The sequence below is a fragment of the Xyrauchen texanus genome, chromosome 17 (assembly GCF_025860055.1).
Source record: "Xyrauchen texanus isolate HMW12.3.18 chromosome 17, RBS_HiC_50CHRs, whole genome shotgun sequence".
NCBI classification, from domain to species: Eukaryota; Metazoa; Chordata; class Actinopteri; order Cypriniformes; family Catostomidae; genus Xyrauchen; species Xyrauchen texanus.
In genome coordinates, this window is record NC_068292.1 from 15985340 (window position 1) to 16004716 (window position 19377).

Genomic DNA, 19377 nt, shown 5'->3' on the forward strand with positions numbered 1-19377 from the left:
TTTTTATATTTTAGTTTTAAATTCTGATTATACATTCTGATATATATGAAGTCAAAGCATAATCCCTAATATTCTGGGCAGGCCTGGGTCTAATTTGGGTGACCAGGGCCAGGCTACATGGCTTCAAATCATTTGAATATTACATTTTGAGGAATTGAAATTTGAAATTCAGCATTAAACATGAAATGAAAAGCTACATATGGGGAATCACTTCTTACTATTTTCAAATTATTTAAATTACCTAAGACAATAATGAAATAAACTATTAAACTTTGAACCCCTGTTTTAAAGGAGCGAATGATCGAAACATATTATCTTGAGAAAGAAATTGATTAATACTTAAATACAGATGAGTAGCATATTTGTTCAGCATGAATCATTAGCATGCAGATAAAATTGTGGATATGGTGTTGAAGTCAGGGTCAAAAGTGTTTGCAAAAACCATTGCCAAGGTTAAAAAAAACAGACAGACAGACAGAGAGAGAGAGAGAGAGAGAGAGAGAGAGAGAGAGAGAGAGAGAGAGAAATTGCTTCACTCAAACAGTCAAATAAATAAACAGGGTATTAATGCAACTGCTCAAAAGCTTTTAACTACTTCAAACCATCTTTCAGTCAAATTCAACTGATTTTATTCTTCTTTCTTCTCTGCCTCGTTGCAGTAAAGGTAATTAACATGTACAGATCTTCATCCTGAAATAACCTGTAAACTGTTGACAGCACTTTGAAAGCAGTGTTGCTATTGGGAATCATTGTGCCAGATGAGCTGGTTTGTGTATTTCTGTAACTGCTGATCTCCTGGGATTTTCCTGGGAGTCTCTAGAATTTACTCAGAATAATGCCAGAAAACAAAACAAAAAACATCCAGCAAGCAGCAGTTCTGTGGTCAGAAACACTTTATTGATGAGAGAGGTTAATTATTATTAATTAATTAATTTGTTTGACAACAAATTTTGGAGAAACTTTTTAATTTAATGAGATATTCCCCTCTTTCAATTTAAAAATTAAAATTGAAATTTTAAGTTTATTAAAGTTTAGATTTTTGTGAAATTTTTTTTTAATTAAAGATCAAAAGGATAAACGATGCAGATTTCTTTTTCCACAGCCTTCATTGCTCATAATTACCAAGGGTGCCAATATTTTTGACCACCACTGTACTTATAACAGATGACATCAATAGTGAAGTCCGTGAGCTCCTTCCCCTGTTCTCTTGTGACAACACTGCTGTGAGTGAATCATAACAGAACGTGTCAGATTTTCATGATATGATCCTGATGAGGAGATCTGGCCAGGACCAATATGTTATTCCATAATAAATTATATCAAAATACAGTAGTATAAAAATAGCCATGATCAGTATTACAGCAGTAAATATGTCCGTCGTAACAGTTTTATACATTATTACGTTCATGTTTACATGCACTTTATATAAGTATTTAGGTATTTACACCTCTGATTTAGACCAAGCAGATTTACACTTAGAATCCCATATGAAATCTGATCAAACTCACTCTGTTGCTGGAAAAGCATACAGCTGCTGAAAGTGTCAGGAATATCCAAATGTTCCTCATTATTCCTCTCTGGGAAGTCTTTTGCAAAGAAATCGTGGATCGCGCTCGTCTGTGTACTCCGTAAATCGCAGCGGCTACTTTTACTTCTTTATATACAAGATCCTTTCAGAGAGATGCTTGGCGTTTTGATCTAAACGATCAAAGTAGTTACGCTTTCGTCTTGCCTGAACTGAACTATTGAAAGAGTGCTGATGCGATGCTAAAGTCTCGAGTCCATATGAGGCTGTGCGTCTCTGCTCGGATAGAGGACAGAGAGAGAGAGAGAGAGAGAGAGAGAGAGAGAGAGAGAGAGAGAGAGAGAGAGAGAGAGAGAGAGAGACGGGGGAGGATTATTGCGTCACAGTTGACGAACACTTGGACCAGTAAAAGGTTTTGTCTCAAACTAGTAAATTATAACTAACATTATAAATTACAATAGTTATCAGTATTTGTGTTATAAAAGGTGTTTGCCACCACTGTCATAAAAAAGAAACAGAATGACAGAAATAGTCTGAAAGCTTCTTGCATGGTTTGAAGGAAATCCCATATGAAAGGAATAGTTCACCCAAAAATGTTAATTCTTTCATAATTTGCTCACCCTCATGCATCACAGATGTGTATGACTTTATTTCTTCTGCAGAATTCTGCACAAATATAGATTTTAGAAGGGTATTTCAGCTATGTTGGTCCTTAAAAAGCAAGTGAATGGTGGCTAGAACATTGAAACTCGATAAAGTATATAAAGACAGCATTAAAGTAATCCATACGACAACCAGTGGTTCATAAGCGATATGATGGGTGTGGATCAATGGTGTAGCATCAGGGTATGCAGTGGCATATGGGCCCAGGATTAAGGGGGGCCCAAAAGGTGATCGGACCCACCAACCCACGGAAGGCGTTCGCTCCCGGGGTCGACCCGAGGGTGCTCTTTGCATAGAGTGCCATACCAACCAAGCTACGCCACTGGTGTGGATGAGAAACAGATCAATATTTAAGTCACTAAATCTCCATTTTCACATTCTGAAAGTTTGTATTCAACAGAAGAAAGTCATACACATTTGGGATGACATCTGGGAGGGGAGTAAATGATGAGAGAATTTTCATAATTATCATATTAAATTTGTAACAACAATAACAGTAATAACAATATTATTTTGGCATTGCCATGGTTATTTTCTTACAGTAAAATATAGGCACATTTAATATAGTATCATTTAGGCTATTTAAAGTAAAAAAGATTTCAAATAATTCGACAACGAATGAAGAGGGAAATGAAGAATGGTCTTGTGCAAAGGAGTTTGTCTCCCCCTGCTGTTTAAGGTAATATAACACACAATAACGAGGCACATTTACATGGTAAACTTAAATTAAATTTAGTTATAAATCACTTTTCATGCAAATAGCTTAGTATTTAAATATAAAAATGGAAAATGTATGTATACAAAAATACCGTCGTATTTACGTAGTAAAACTATTTTTACTATATTTGTGTTTATATGTTTTATTGAAGTTATCTCATTACCACCTATGGCTCTTTGGGACAAGCAGGGAAACTGAATAATTGGAAGATCATTTTGTACTTTAAAAAGATGTCACACATATAAAAGTCAATAAAAGGTACACATAGCTGATGTACTGCATTATATCATTATAATACTCACAACAATAAATACACTGAGTACTCAAAAGCTTACCTGAAGACAAATTTCACAGAGCAATATAAAAACTGTCTACATGATACCATGTAATACCTGAAGAGATAAATATCATTTTAAATTGAGGTGAGTGGCTTATAATACTGAGAAATGCAGCATGCATAAAAGTGAGAGATACAGCAAGCAACAGAGAGAGAGAGAGAGAGAGAGAGAGAGAGAAAATAAGGTAGAAAAAGCTCCAAAACCCTATCATCCTGTTCCTGGTTTCATTTCTGTCCATTTTAAGGAGCTGATCTGTTTTTTCCTCCAAATAGGGGGCATCTGAGAAAAGAAGAAAGTCATTACCATGACAAAACTTGTAACCAGACTCTCCTTTAAGCCAAGTATAAACTAGACGACATCCTTCATCTAGTGTGGGTATTTGTGAGACATGCTCCAACTTCTCAGATTTTAAACCGGTTTAAAATCTGGCTGACAAGTTGTCAAGTGTGCACACTGTCTGGACGAGTGAAAGAGCAACAAAGACTAACCGCCAATGAAATAGCGAGATAACAAATGAGCGTGATGCATTGGTAAGTAAGGGCGAATTAGATAAATGAAACTGCTCCCTAAATATTGATATGGTTATTAATGTACTCATGATGACGTACTTTAGTCTTGTAATGTGCGCTTGACCTTACTCATGTCAAGAGAAAATAGATTTAACATCAGTTAAAACAATCATCTATTACAAAGGTGGAATAGAAGCTGTGTTGTAGTGAAAAAGTCAATGTGGGGTGAGTGTTACATACTGGAGGTGGTGAGCTGGGTTCTAAGTGTCAGCCCAGGAAAGTGAGCAGTCTTCTCCAGATAAGTCCACTGCCCAGAAACATTAACCCCATCACCAACCAAAACACACAAGGGTCCTAGACAAACACAGATCATTCCTCCATAAAGTATCTATACAGATCCTTCAAATTCAGAGGTCCATGTTGTGGACTCTCCTCTTTAGCTGACCCCACACATTTTCTATGGAGTTCAGGTCAGGGGACTTGAATGGCCATGGCAGAACCTTGATTTTGTGGTCAGTGTACAATTTTTGTATTGATTTTAATGTTTGTTTTGGATCATTGCCCTTCTGGAAGATCCAGCTAGGGCACATTGTAAGCTTTCTGGCAGAGGCAGCCATGTTCTTATTTTTATCTATTGGTATTTTACAGGGTCCGTAATGCCATGTATCCAAACAACATGTCCAGGACCTCTGGCAGAAAAACAGCCACACAACATTCAAGATCCAGCACCACATTTAACTGTGGGCATTGGGTACTTCTTCATCTCTGTGTTCACCAAACCCATCTCTGGTGTATGCTGTCAAAAAGCTTTTTTTTTTGTTTTGCTTTTTTCATCCGACCATAGAACCCAGTCCCATTTGAAGTTCCAGCAATGTCTGGCAAACTGAAGAAGCTTGAGTTTGTTGTTTGATGAGAGCAGAGGCTTTTTTTCTTGAAACCCTCCCAAAAAACTTGTGGTGATGTAGGTGATGTTGGTTTGTTTTCCGACTTTCTGACCCCAAGACCCAACTAATTTCTGCAATCCTCCAGCTGTGATCCTTGGAGATTCTTTGGCCACTTGAACCATCCTCCTCACTGTGCTTGGAGACAATATAGACACATTCTTTTACAGGTCAATTCTTAATTCGTTAGAACTTCTTAATTATTACCCTGGTGGTGGAAATAGGTATTTTCAACACTTACGCTACTTTCCTCTAGCTACTTCTCATTTTGTGAATCTCAACCTTTTGCCACACATCATAGCTTTATTCTTTAGTCTTAGCCACTGTGATCGATGACTAAGGGAATTTGGCTTGAAAACCTTGTTGAACCTTGGACAGACCCCACCACAAATACCATCCAGGTTGAACTGCAATGCACCTCACTGATCTCTGCCTACATCACCTCAGTCTATTGATGGACTATACTCTTGAAATTAAATACATCGACTATCAATTAATTTCCAACAAAAGCCTTCATCAGCCAACTAACAAGAACAACTGCATCAATGTGAACTTCCGCAGTTAACCAGGATGGACTTCAAAGACATTAGTCATTAATCTTACGGATCATAATAAATCTTTGTTTAAACACTGTCCCTTAAAACTTACTTAGTTTAATAATTTTATACCATGACTTGCACTGCACAAAAATAAGTAATATTGGCATCATATTCATGATGTTAGCCAGAGGGGAACTGGCCCCCACAGTGAGTCTGGTTTCTCTCAAGGTTATTTTTTTCCATTAATCAACATCTTATGCAGTTTTGTGTTCCTTGCCACAGTCGCATTCAGCTTGCTCACTGGGGTTATAAATACAATTATTATTTAATTATTTTTAAACACAATTCACATTCATATTTATCAAACTACACAATGACTCTTAGCCATTACAGTTTTATCGTCCGTTAATACCTGATCTTCTGTAAAGCTGCTTTGAAACAATGTGTGTTGTGAAAGGTGCTATACAAATAAAAATGACCTGACTTGTTACCTAATATATATATCCCTGTGAAACAGGAAGTCATGGCTGAATAATATCATTTCCGTAGTCACTCAAGTGCACTAAAACAATTAAAATAAGAACGGGAATAAACTTCAGATATATTTTACTCATAAGAATTTCTAGGGGTGCCAATAACTGTGGCAAACTTATTTTGGAGAAAAATATTTATTTACTAATGAGATATTTCCCCTTAATAATTAAGATATTTACTTAAATTATATTTTAGATTTTTGTTAATTTTTTTAATTAAAGATCAAAAGGATAAACAATGCAGATTTTATTTCCACAGCCTTCTTGGCTCATATTTCCCACCACCACTGTACTTATAACAGATGACATCAATAGTGAAGTCCGTGAGCTCCTTCCCCTGTTCTCTTGTGCAAGTTTTATGACAACACAGACAAAACAAATGAAACCAAAATAGGAATGAAACGCATGTTTAGCGCCATGCTATTTAAGGTTGTGTCACTACAACCATTAATAGTAGAATCATGATGTTCTTCATTAACTTTTAAACATTTTTCATCAAGAAGTTTTTTTATGTGAGCATTCATAGGCCTTCCTACAATTAAATTAATGAAGCAGCAGGTGATATAAATAAGCCAAAAATTTAGAAATCTACATTTCTCTTTGGGATCTGAGCTAGACATGCTGAACACCAATGGAACTGGGACATAATTTTAAGCCATGTACCGTTCACATTTTTCCTAATAGTATATTAATTGCCATTTCACTCAATTTGTCTTTATTTTAAAGTACATTTTTCAACATTTTTACATTTAGTTTTGAGCCGTGACAATCGTGATCCAATTATGATATTGTGCTGTATTGTACGAATCATATACCCAGGGCTATTGCAATTAAAAGACATTTTGAAAGATGTAGTTGTAGCTGGTACCTATTCAGGTTAATGAAGATGACAATTTCAGTCATCAATGAGGCCTTTCAGCTCTCATGCTTGGTTGCCCAGTTCTTCTGCCTGCATGTAGCAATTCTCCAGCAGTAACTCCATCTCTTCTGCATGATCTAATCCCAGACTACTCTCCTCACTGGCTCTGTTTCAACATAGACATCACCACATGCACATACATGCACACAAACAAAGCAAGTACAACCACAAACAGATAAGGACGTCACCCCAATACATACCAAAGCTCATTTACACTGACAACAAGAATAATGACATCGTTTCAAAGCAGCTTTACAGAAAACCATGCATTAACATTACAGTTTTATCTTCTATCTATAATGTCTTAGTCATCATTGTGTAGTTTGATAAAATACAATTGTGAATTAATCAATTAATAAGTATTTAAATAGTCATTGTATTGAGAAACCCAGTGAGCAAGCTGAAGGTGACTGTGGCAAGGAACACAAAACTCCATAAGATGTTGGTTAATGGAGAAAAATAACCTTGGGAGAAACCAGTCTCACTGTGGGGGCCCTCTGGCTAACATCATGAATATAATGACAATATTACTTATGTATAGTGCAAGTCAAAGTTTAAAATTATTAAACTAATAAGTGTTATGGGTCAGTTTTTGTAAGAACTGTAAGATTAATGACTAATGTCTTTGAAGTTCATATAGATGCATTGTCCTTGTTAGTTGGCTGATGAAGTGTTTGGTTGGCAATTAATTGATAGTCGATGTATTCTATTATATGAGTGTAGTCCATCATTAGACCGAGGTGATGCAGGCAGAGATCAGTGAGGTGCGCCACAGTTCAACCATCTGGTAATTTCTGTGAGGTCTAACCAAAGTCCAAGGTTCAGGCAATGGCATATGATGTATCCCATGTCTTATGGTTGGAGTTGGCATCAGTTCATTCTCTGAAGTCCATCATAATAGACTTAAGTGATGTTCGGCGGGCACCAGCTGCATTTAGTCGTCATCACTCGGAGACAGGAAGCAGTTGAGTCCAACCCGAAGCAGGAATGGAGCTGGATCCAGACAGTATATGAGTCCCGAGGTTGAGACAGGGATACAAATAGAATAATATTAGCATAGAAGCCATTTAATATATTGCAGAGTTATAGATCATGATCAATGTTTCTGGTTTCTGGTTCCAGCAGACCTAACTAAAGCAGCCTAATTAATTGTGAGTTGAAGGATAAATTAGGCGTATGCCTGGCTAAATAGATGAGTCTTTAGTCTAGACTTAAACAGAGTGTGTCTGCATCCCAAACAGTGTTACGGAGACTATTCCATAGTTTCGGAGCCAAATATGAAAAGGATCTACCTCCTTTTGTAGATTTTTATATTCTAGGAACTATTAACAGGCCAGAATTTTGCGATCGTAATGAATGTGATGGAATTTAGCATGGTAGAAGGTCACTTAAGTTCTGTGGAGCTAGACCGTTCAAAGCTTTGTAGGTAATTAACAACATTTAAAAATGTATATGAAATTTAACAGGTAGTCAATGTAATGACAATAAAATGGGGCTAATATGATCATATTCCTTGGTTCTAGTCAGCAATCTGGCTGCTGCATTTTGAACCAATTGAAGTTTATTTAATGAACTTGCTGGACATCCTCCCAGTAATTCATTTAAATAATCTACTCTTGAGGTCATAAACGCATGAATCAGTTTTTCGGCATCTGCAACAGAGTATGTGTTGTAATTTAGCAATATTTCTTATGTGGAAAAATACTGTTCTACAAAGATTGGAAATTTGATTTTTAAAAGGTCAGATTGGTATCAAATATAACACCCAAGTCCTTCATTGTTGAAGACAATGTAACAGTACATTCATCGAGTCAAAATTTATTTTAACGTCTTGTTTAGTCCAATATTCAGTGCCTCTCTTTTGTCAGAATTGAGTAGAAGGATATTTCTGGCCATCCAATCTTTGATTTCATTGATACACTCTGCTCATTCGGCAAATTAAGAAATTTCATCAGGTTTTGAAGAAATATAATGTTGGGTACTGTCAGCATAACAGGGAAACTTATTCCACGATTCCTGATAATATCTCCCTGGAGAAGCATATACAAGGATATAAGCAGAAGCCCTAAAACAGAAACATGTGGCACTCCATATTTAACTTTTGTGTGGTTTGACAATTCCTCATTTACATAGACAAAGTGGTAGCCGTCTGCTAAAGAGGACCTAAAACATATTAATGCAAGTCCACCAATGCCAACATAATTCTCAAGCATATTCAAGATAATGTCATGATCTATGGTGTCGAAGGCAGCACAAAGCTCTAAAAGCACTAGAAGAGAAATACAGAAAATAGCCAGGATCAGATGATAAGAGCAAGTCATTTGAAATTCTGTGATTGGGCTTAAATCCTGACTAACATTGTTCATATATACTATTTATCTGTAGAAATTAACATAGTTGGGAGGACTCTACCTTTTCTAGTATTTTTATAATAAACAGGAGATTTGAAATCGGTCTATAATTAGCCAGTTCTCCAGGATAAAGTTGTGGCTTCTTAAGGTTTGCTGGTTTGATAACTGCCATTTTAAAGTTTCTTGGGAAATGTCCTAAGCATAGCGAGGAGTTAATAATATTAAGAAGAGGTTCTGAAATTACAGGAGATACCTCTTTTAAGGGCTTAGTTGGTATTGGCTCTAACATGCATGTTGTGGATTTTGATGTTTCAATAATTTTGTTAGCTCTTCATGACCTATGACAGAAAGGATTGAATTTGCACAAAGAAAATTACCAGACACTGTTTTCTGAGGAATTATGCAAAGATGATTGCATAATTCCAACTTTATTTGAGATTATTTCAATTTTATCAGTAAAGAAATTCATAAAGTCATTACTCGTGCTGCAACGGAATATCTGGTTCAGTTGAGGCTTTATTTCTAACAAATTTAGCCACAGTACTGAATAAACACCTAGGATTTTTGTGGTCATTTTTCATGAGTTTGCTAAAATATGCTGACCTGGCAGTTTTTAGTGCCTGTCTGTAGCTACAGACACTATCCTTCCATGCACCACAAAATACTTATTTTGTATTCTTCCACTTGCACTCCATTTTCCAAGCTGCTCTCTTGAGAGCATGAGTGTGATTATTGTACTATGGTGTGATGATTTTTTCTTTAATCGAAGGAGTCTACACTATCAAGAGTGCTAGAGAAGACTATTTCTATTTTCTGTTATTTCATCAAGTTTTCTAGACTTTGGGGCTTATTGAGTGTATGAGATAGATCTGGAAGATTATTAGTGAAGCTATCTTTAGTGGTCGAAAGAAAAGTTCTTCGAATGATAGCGTGGTGTAGATTGAGTAACATTAGCTGATCGCAGGGTACAAGAGACGAGGTAATGATCCAAGAATTCATCGCTCTAAGGAAGATTTTCTATAGTATCAACTCCATATGACAGAATTAAATCTAGCGTATGATTATGGTGATGAGTTGGTCCTGTCACATTTTGTCTGACTCCAAGAGAGTTGAGAAAATCGATAAATGCTAATCCCAATGTGTCATTTTCATTATTTATATGAATGCTGAAGTCACTGACAATTAAAGCTCGATCCACAGTAACTACTAGATCTGATAATAAATTGGCAAATTCACCAAGGAAATCAGAATATGACCCGGGTGATCTATATACTGTAGCAAGGGAAAAAGATCACAGATATTATTAATTTATATCTGACGGTGTCACATTAAGCATTATTAATTCAAAAGACTTACATTTATATCCTGTCCTCTGAGTAACACGAAAAACGTCACTGTAAATTGTAGCAACACCTCCTTGACCCTTCAGACGAGGCTCATCTTTATAACAATAACCTGGGGGAGTAGATTCATTTAAACTAATATATTCATCTGGTTTAAGCCATGTATAAGTAAAACAGAGCGCATCCAAAATATTATCTTTAATAATTTCAATTACAATTAGTGCTTTGGTAGAAAGAGATCGAATATTTAGTAGCCCTACCTTCATATGATGTTTATCTTTAATTCTTTTTTCTTTTTTTTTTTTACAACTTTGTCCCAAATCACATTTTTTCTAAATTATTTAGTGAGGGGTTTGTGTTTGGTAGTTCGGGGAGCAGACACAGTCTCTATGTGATATCTAGGTGATACAGTCTCTTTGTGTTGTAGTTTGTGACCTGTGTGAATTCGGATTCACAGACATTCGGATTAACCAGTTTGTCTGCTTCCTGAACTGGGTCCCAGTTTATGTACATATACACTGCATGCCCAATTATTAGGCAAATTATATTCCTCAGAATTAATTTTATTGTAGAACACAACGCTCTCAGTCAATCCAAAATGTTATAGAACCTAAAACCTGAATATAAAACCTGAATATTTAAAGAAAAAGTGAGATATTATTGTGCACAATTATTAGGCAACTAAATTACAAAATGAAATTCTCCAACTCAATTGTTTATTCTCAATTTTTAGAGTAGATGCAACAAAAAAGTAACACAAAATGACAATTAAATAACATGTTTGGTATTTCAAAAATATTCAGTGACCAATATAGCCACCCTTTTCAATAACTGCCATGAGCCTTCCATCCATTGAGTCTGTCAGTTTCTTGAGCAGTTCACGATCAACTTTCGCTGAAGCAGCAACCAGACTCCCAAATGCTGTTCAAAGAGGTGTATTGTCTTCCCTCACTGTAAATATCATGTTTAAGAAGGGCCCACAAGTTCTCAGTAGGATTTATGTCAGAAGGGGGCCCAAGTCATTATTTGGGCATCTTTGAGGCCCTTGCTGGCTAGTCAAGCAGTGTACTTGGATGCATGTGATGGAGCATTGTCCTGCATACAAATCATGGCCGTCTTGAATGCTGAGGAATTCTTCCTGTTCATTAACCCTCTGGGGTCTGAGGGTATTTTGGGCCCTGGAGAAGTTTTGACATGCCTTGACATTTGTGCTTTTTTCAGTTGTTTAAAAACATATTAATGGCTAAAGTCTGATAACACTGTATTCAGCACAAACTGGGCTACAATAATATGTGAGCAACATGCAAGTACAGATTTGTATTTTTGAGAAAATAACGTTTATGTGTGGTTTTTGAAAAAACAAACATTTTAAGTTATTGAAATAAGACCATATAACACATACTAAATGTTTGTCCACAAGCCTTTTGAGAACTGGATCTTGTAGCCTAGAGTTTTTGCTACAAAATTATGTGAAAACCATCCTGATCACTCATTCATACAAAACAATTTAGTAATTTAACTTTTGTAAGACACTTTTTAGTGTTGAAAGATCATATGCGAGGAGGCGTGAACTATCATGAATATTGAGGTAATTCACACCTGAGGAGACTAAAGACCCCTCCCCTGGGCCTATCAATGAGGAAAGACTGAATCCAATAGGCGTTCAAATTTATATGGTTTGGAGTTAGAAAATGTGCACGGAAAGAATGATAAGATCAGAATACTCACTTGCCTAATAATTGGGCATGAAGTTTAACAATAACATCACATTTTAAAATTGAACAGGTAAGTTTAGATACTGTGATATAACATTGGGTCCAGTTGAGAAATAAGTAACAAACATATTTGAAAAAGGAAGAAAGTTTCACCTACAACACTCATGGGTCAGTCCACTTGGTGAGACAGAGTTCATCTATCAGTTCATCCTCATGCAGCATCTTGAGCAGACTGTCTTTAAACACTTTAATGTCCGTCTCCAACTCTGACAGGCTGCAGGGGGTTCAAACTGCTCGGTTTACTCTCAAAAGGAAATTTCAGATCATGTTACTTCAAAGAGCGCCCCACTAAATGCAATGCTGATCTCATTTAACATCAGTTTCTGATTTAAAAATCATGGCAGGATTATTTCCGGTCTTCTATTAAAGAAACCAGGGCTCTTCACAGCAACGTTATGATATGTTCTGGATCGGTTACATAGGGGGATTACTTTTATTACTCTGAGCACATTTCCTATAACAGCATACCTTAAGTATAGTGATTTACCAGGGTTCAACAATAAGAATGGCATGATGGCCCAGGGCCAAATGTCACTTTTCCTATCAGAAAATAAATACTTTTTCCTATCCCAGTTTAATGTGCAGAGACAACTAAGGAGTAAGCCATTTGTAGAAAGATGTCTCTGAAAAGTGTAAACACTGAGGGGCGAATTTACTAAACAGTTGAGGCACTTTTGCATGTGGTTAACCCACAATCTAGTAGAAGCAGGCGCAATCAGCCTTGAAATAGCGCTGCTTCTTGAGTATTTAAGTCACTGTCATTTCCACACAAACACGCCTCCTTTCTAAGTAAATTAGACTCATTATACACAGTGTAGGGGAGTAACGGGATACATGCAACGGAATTACGTATTTAAAATACAAAATATTAGTAACTACATTCCACTACTGTTACAATTGAAATAATTGGCAATAAGAATAGTTACATTCAAAAAGTATTTAAAATTACTTTTTATTGTCATTTGTTTCAATTACCATTTAGTCCTTTCAGATGGAAAACATTTATACATATAAATAATGTGATCCAAAGTGCATTTGAACAGCGGTGAAACACTTTCTTACGATGCCTTACATTCATACGAGCAGACAGAGAAGTAAGACTTTAGTACATTTTGAGCAGAAGAAATAGAAATAAACCTTGTGTAAATCGTCAGTTTACGTAAAAGATATTCATGTACATGTTACCAGACACAATTTTTTTTTTTTTTAATCAAGAAAATTCACATTGGATCATAATTAATTTTTTCTAGTGAGACTTTGATATTAGGACAAAAATCGTATTCTTGATCATTTTTGTATTGTTTTCCTGTAAAAATACCTAAAAATCCTTAAAACAAGATCAATTTGATTTATCTTATTTTAGAAACTTGTATTAATGTACTGGAAGAGTTGTTATAGACAAAACAAGTGCTGAAGAAGTAATCCAAAGTATTTAGAATACATTATTGACCTCAAGTAATCTAACGGAATACATTTCAAAAGTAACCCTCCCAACCCTGATTATACAGCCCTGTGCAACAGCATAGCGTAAGAAATTTCCTTTGTGTAGTTCCTTGCACAAATGTGTTTTTTTTTTTTTTTGTGACAGTCCTTAGTTTTTCCTTTTAGTTTTATTTACTTGTTCTTTGAACTGTTGAATAAAATAAATATCACACTCACAATCATGCAGTATGGCCCCAAATCTGCACGACTGTGATTCAGCTGCAGGCAGAGCTCTTTTACACACAGGGCAATACAGTACCCTTGCGTGTGTGTAATTACTTTAATATATTACCAGGCATAATTCAGTCTTCGTGAATTCCCCCATGAGGCTCTGTAGCACAATCAAAAAGAAGTGCAGACTTCAATACAGAAGTTAATGAACTCACCTCTTGCTATGAAGCAGAATCATATGCAGTTTGCTGTGGTCAGAGGAGAGGAGCTTTGTGTCAACCAACAACTCCAGACAATCCAGAATCTGAGGCTGAACTTCATTAGGCTTCGCCTGCAGCACATTCACCTGTGCCAGAACACATTCTTACCCAAAAACATGCAACAACGGTTACGAGTACGCAACATGGAAAAATAATGATGACACAAAGACCAGAAACAAACACGTAGTTGAAAATCAGGCTGCGGTATTAAACAATACCACAGTAACCAACTGATTTTTATCATTACTCTGCTTAAGATGCACTCTAGACTGATTATAAAAGCTCCTGCACAATCACAGCAAAATGTTTGGAGCCAAAAGGCCACGCTGCAGTGGGAGGCATTTATAGGTACATTTAAATATGAGGACGCTCAAGACTACATGTAAAACGTCAACTAAAATGACATGTGTTATCAATGACTTCATGCCTCATTCTATGAGTAGAATTCACAAAAGATCAGTAAAAGAAGCTGTTTTAACCACTTGATGATGATTTACAGTAATACAGTAGTGTTGGGCGATATGAAAAAAAATATACAATATACAATATAACAATATACACTGACGAGCCAAAACATTATGGCCAATCACAGGCAAAGCGAATAATGTAGATCATCTCCTAACAAGGCCACATGTCAAGGTCTGGGAAGATTAGATGGCAAGCGAATAATCAGTTCTCGTCAGAGGCGGCGGCAGCCGATTTTGCCGGGGCTTCAACCCCGAATGTATTTTGAAAAGTTGACTGACAAATATGAAACCGGACAATAGCCTATGTAAACCCCCAAAATCATAAGTTGCCTTATTTCATTGTGTTTTGGCTTTGCACATAGGCTACTGCATACAGCCTGTAAAAATAGACATAGACATAATCTAGCCTATAGAATAAGTTCCTTTGCTGTCGGTAGCCTATGGGCGACTCCGTTTCTTCTTCTCTGTTGAATATGCAGCAGGTAGGGGAGGAGCTGACATCAACTAACGTTACTTAGTGGCGAGTTAACAGCAGTTAGCAGGAAAGACAGCAAAAATGAAGCAAATGAGGCTTCTAAAATTTCCGAAAGAAGTCAGTAAGAATTCACATTTGTTTTTGTCCTTAAAGTCTAAAAGATCACCATTTGGCTGGCTTTCACCCAAGGTAGGCTGGTTAGCGTATCCGCCTCTCACGCCGGAGACCGCGGATCGAGTCCCTTCAGAGCATAATTTTCTTGTTTATCAGGTGTTGTTTTCTCTAAGGATAACCAATAAGCATTATCATAAAATGTATGTGTGACTTGTTTTGTGATATTAGTTTGTAGTAAATATACACTTTGAGGGTAGCAAAGATGTGCCAGAATCAGGCATGGAAACTGGTAACAATTAATCAGTCACTTTACTTTAGAGAAAGTTAAAAGTGAAACATTGTTTATCCCAATGATCCTAATGAAAGGATTTTGACAGATTAACATGGCGAATTATATACAGTTCGATGCCATGGTGTGTCAATGAACTTAGACTAAAGTCCTTCATGTATTGCTTTAACTTAGGATCGTATACATCATTTTGACTATTTATGTCAAAAAATATAAATTATTTATATTAAACAATTTTTTTTACTTCACTTTACTCACTATAATATAACTCTTTTGTGATGACTTCATGTTAATGTACATGAAAATTCAATGGTATTGGTCTACAATTTGACATATGTAGCACTTGATGAATTAGTTGTTTGAAGCTGATTTGCAGTAAGTTATGTGCTGTATCTGTTCTTTTGCATCACAGATGATTCAGGGAGGAGAGAGGATGAGTTAGTCGAGGATAGTACTAGAGTGGAAGATTTAGATTTAGAACTGTAGAAACAGGCCCAGCCAGAGCAAAACTCAAAGAGTACCCTCTCACCAGCTTTGGACAACAGAGAAGTGGTTGCTAGTGTGAAAATAAAATGGTCTGGGCTAAGCCCCGGATGTCCTTCAATGCTGGAAACGCCTCTGGTTCTCGTAGTCAACATGTTGAATGTAGAAGAAATGGGCAGGAGTAAAGACCTGAGAGAATATGACAATGGCCAAATTGTTATGGCTTGACGACTGGGTCAGAACATCAAGACTCATTGATGCATGACGGCAACGAAAGCTATCCCGACTGGTCCGAACCAACAGAATGTCATCTGTGGCACAAGTCACAGAAAATGTTAATGATGGTTACCGAAACATACGTGATGATTTACAATTTCTTTTATTTAATTGCTAGGAATGGTAGGTGTGTGTGTGTTTGTGTGTGCATGCGTATGTGAGTGTAAGCACGCGCACACACATGGGCATGCATGTGTGTGTATGTACAATATAGTGTATACTGTACAATTATGTCAGCCTTCACGTTTGCATGTCAGCATCAGTGTGTATGTACGTGTGTGTGTGAAAGAGAGTGTGTGTGTATACAATATATACTGTACAATTATGTCAGCCTTCACGTTTTCATGTGTGTGTGTGTGTGTGTGTGTGTGTGTGTGTGTGCACATGCATGTCTGTGTGTGTACTTGTGTTTCTGTGCGTGTGCGTGTGTCTGTGTGGGAGTGAGTGCAAGTGTTGGTCAAAACAATGAATCCAAGTTATATTTTTCCCTATTATCACCCTGTCCCCTGACCTCTCTCTCTCCTTTCTTCTGTACTCCTCAAGTAACACTGGATTGCTGTATATTTTTTCCCTATGCTTTGCCAGCCTGTCTTTTGCTGATGCCCTTTTCTTTTCAACTGATGCTTGCCTGTAACAAAATACACAATAGTCATCTTGAATGTAACATTTCATGAAAAAGACATAGAAATACATTGTTTCACAGTAAAAATATTAAATAATATTACATTTATAATAGGTGGCCTATACTGCATTCATACTGCTTTTTGTGGAAGCACTTCATAAAAATGAAAAATTAGTGACCCCTGCTGGGGGGGTTGTAATAGCTGTTTTGTTTACACAATCTGTTCAAGAAGTGTTTAAGGCAAATATCAAGTTATATTGAAATGAGCAAGAGTTATAGTGCACGTCCCTCCTTCATAAGTCTGTTTCTCATCACCGAAACATTGAGTATCTCCACCGCAACAGGCTTTCAATTGTGCGGTGAATGATAATGGTGTTGCGGAGGATGAGCGACCTTAAACATTCTTGCTAACTGTGGAAGCTAAATGAGGGTTAGCTAAACTTTCCCTCTCTTTTTATATTTAGACCATAATGGGGTATATAGTAGCAACATTTTTTAAAACTTAAACTCATGTTTCAGTAATGAGAACTAAAACGTCGTGTAGGTACTATGACAAACAAAATGTTAACTTTTATTTGGAGAGAAAAAATAAGAACTGCTTACCTGGTAGCCATCTTGAGTGTCACAGTCAATTATGTCCCTTCCAACAAAATGTCTTGAAAATGTTAGTTCCTTGAGGACTTAAACAATGATTGAAAATTGTTGCAGAGGATGAGAAAATTGGTCTTGGACACATTTATATTCCTTATAATTGTCACTACATTTACCAATGATCACCAAATAGCACATGTTTCTTTACTGTAAATGTTTACAGTATAACATGCACTGAAGCTTTTTATTTTTTATATTTTTTTAATTATAAATATTTCCATCTCAAAGAACACAAATCCAGTCATGGACACGTTGCGGTAATGCAACATTTCCCCTTAAATGTGGAAAAAACAACAAAATTGGTATTTATGAGGTCATTTGAAATCATGTGCAAAATAGTACATGAAGAGATGTTTATAACTGTATCCTTCATATTTTGATAGCATTTACTTTTATCATCAAAATGTTTCACGACACCTCATATGTCTAATTTCGCGAGAATCACCCGTATGTGCCACAGAACACCTTCAGGCGTCTTGTAGAGTCTTGTTGGTGCGGTTTTGGTGGGACATGGAGGAAGCCTCCACAAGTCTGGTTCATCCTTGGGGGCAATTTCCAAATGCCTGAAGTAACCACGTTCATCGGTTCAAACAGTAGTACGCAAGTATAAACACCATGGGACCATGCAGCCATCATACCGCTCACGAAGACACATTCTGTCTCATAGAGATGAACGTAGTTTTGTGCAAAAAGTGCAAATCAATCCCAGAACAACAGCAAAGGTCCTTGTGAAGATGCTGGAGGAAACAGGTAGACAAGTCTATCTATATCCACATAAAACCTTTTATTGGACAAATATTTCTGTACACTCAAGAGAATGAATGTATACTGGTAAGCTTTGCTTTAAGTTCATTTTACAACTTTTTGGAGTATACTAGATAGTTAACAGACTCTCATTTTGAATTCATGGGGTCTTTAAGTCAAAGATCATCTCTCAGCCTTTGGAACCTCATAGTATAATAATAATGTGTGACAATACCTCCATTCATACGTTGATGGCATTGTTTCATGCTGTAATGCTTGTTAAGTGTTGGAATTGCAGATATCTCGCTCAGTCTTCATAATGCATAACATCTGTTCAAAACATCACTGTTATTAGACACTATAGATAGAGCAAATAGCATCCTACTCACCAAATGAGGTCACATTTTCATCAGGCTCAAACTTCATCTGTTGAACGAGAAAGCAAATAATTAACATATTCTGATCATATGATGACATTTGGCAATTAAAACTAATGAATAAACAAAGGTCCAACAGAAGCACAATATTCAGTTAAATTGTTCAATGTTTGTCTTACCACCACAAAGACTGGTGCAACACTAGACAGGGCTGCCTTGGATGCATCTGTAACACTTCGGAGACAGGAGAGGTCTGGCAACAGAAACAATTAAGTTACTCGTGTTGTTTGAGCAACAGAGCCATAAAACAACGTGCAGCACCTACAGGGTCCATGAGATTTCAACAGCAGAATGCTGTAATGTGACACATGTTGATGTAAGAGGGCGTTTGAAAGGTGATCTGGAGAACTTCACAGCTCTCCAAGTCCAGCAGCATTTCCCCGACACTTTTCTGAGACTTTCTCGACACACAAACCTCAAACATGCCTCCATACTTAAAAACTGTCGGTTAGAAGTCCAGCAGATGATGACACGATCGCGTGACGTAGATGCTCTTAAAGCTGTACGCTCACTCGATGAAGATGATAAAAGAGATAGGAGTACACAAGTCATTTTGAATTAAATAAAAATAATAAACGATGTTGTCGTGAATTATTTTGCTTTGATAACCAATTTTATTTAAAAAAAAATGCAAACGTAATGAAAATGTGGCTGCATATTGAGCATTCGCCACTTAAAGGAACATTCCGGGTTCAAGTTCAAGCTTAATCGACAGCATGTGTGGCATATTCAGTGTTACAAATATTTACAGA

The 19377-nt window shown here is 36.6% G+C and overlaps 1 protein-coding gene and 1 pseudogene across 1 annotated transcript in view; both read right to left on the reverse strand.

The window, feature by feature from the left end:
- LOC127657949 (syndecan-2-B-like) overlaps positions 1 to 1809 on the reverse strand; it is a 48001-nt gene extending 46192 nt beyond the window's left edge. The window contains exon 1 of the mRNA XM_052146973.1: positions 1509 to 1809. Within this exon, the coding sequence (XP_052002933.1) occupies positions 1509 to 1568 (60 nt within the window). The 5' untranslated portion in view covers positions 1569 to 1809. The remainder of the gene's footprint in view (positions 1 to 1508) is intronic.
- Positions 1810 to 3451: 1642 nt separating this feature from the next.
- On the reverse strand, positions 3452 to 19056 carry LOC127657623 (magnesium transporter MRS2 homolog, mitochondrial-like; annotated as a pseudogene).
- Between the last annotated feature and the right edge of the window lie 321 nt (positions 19057 to 19377).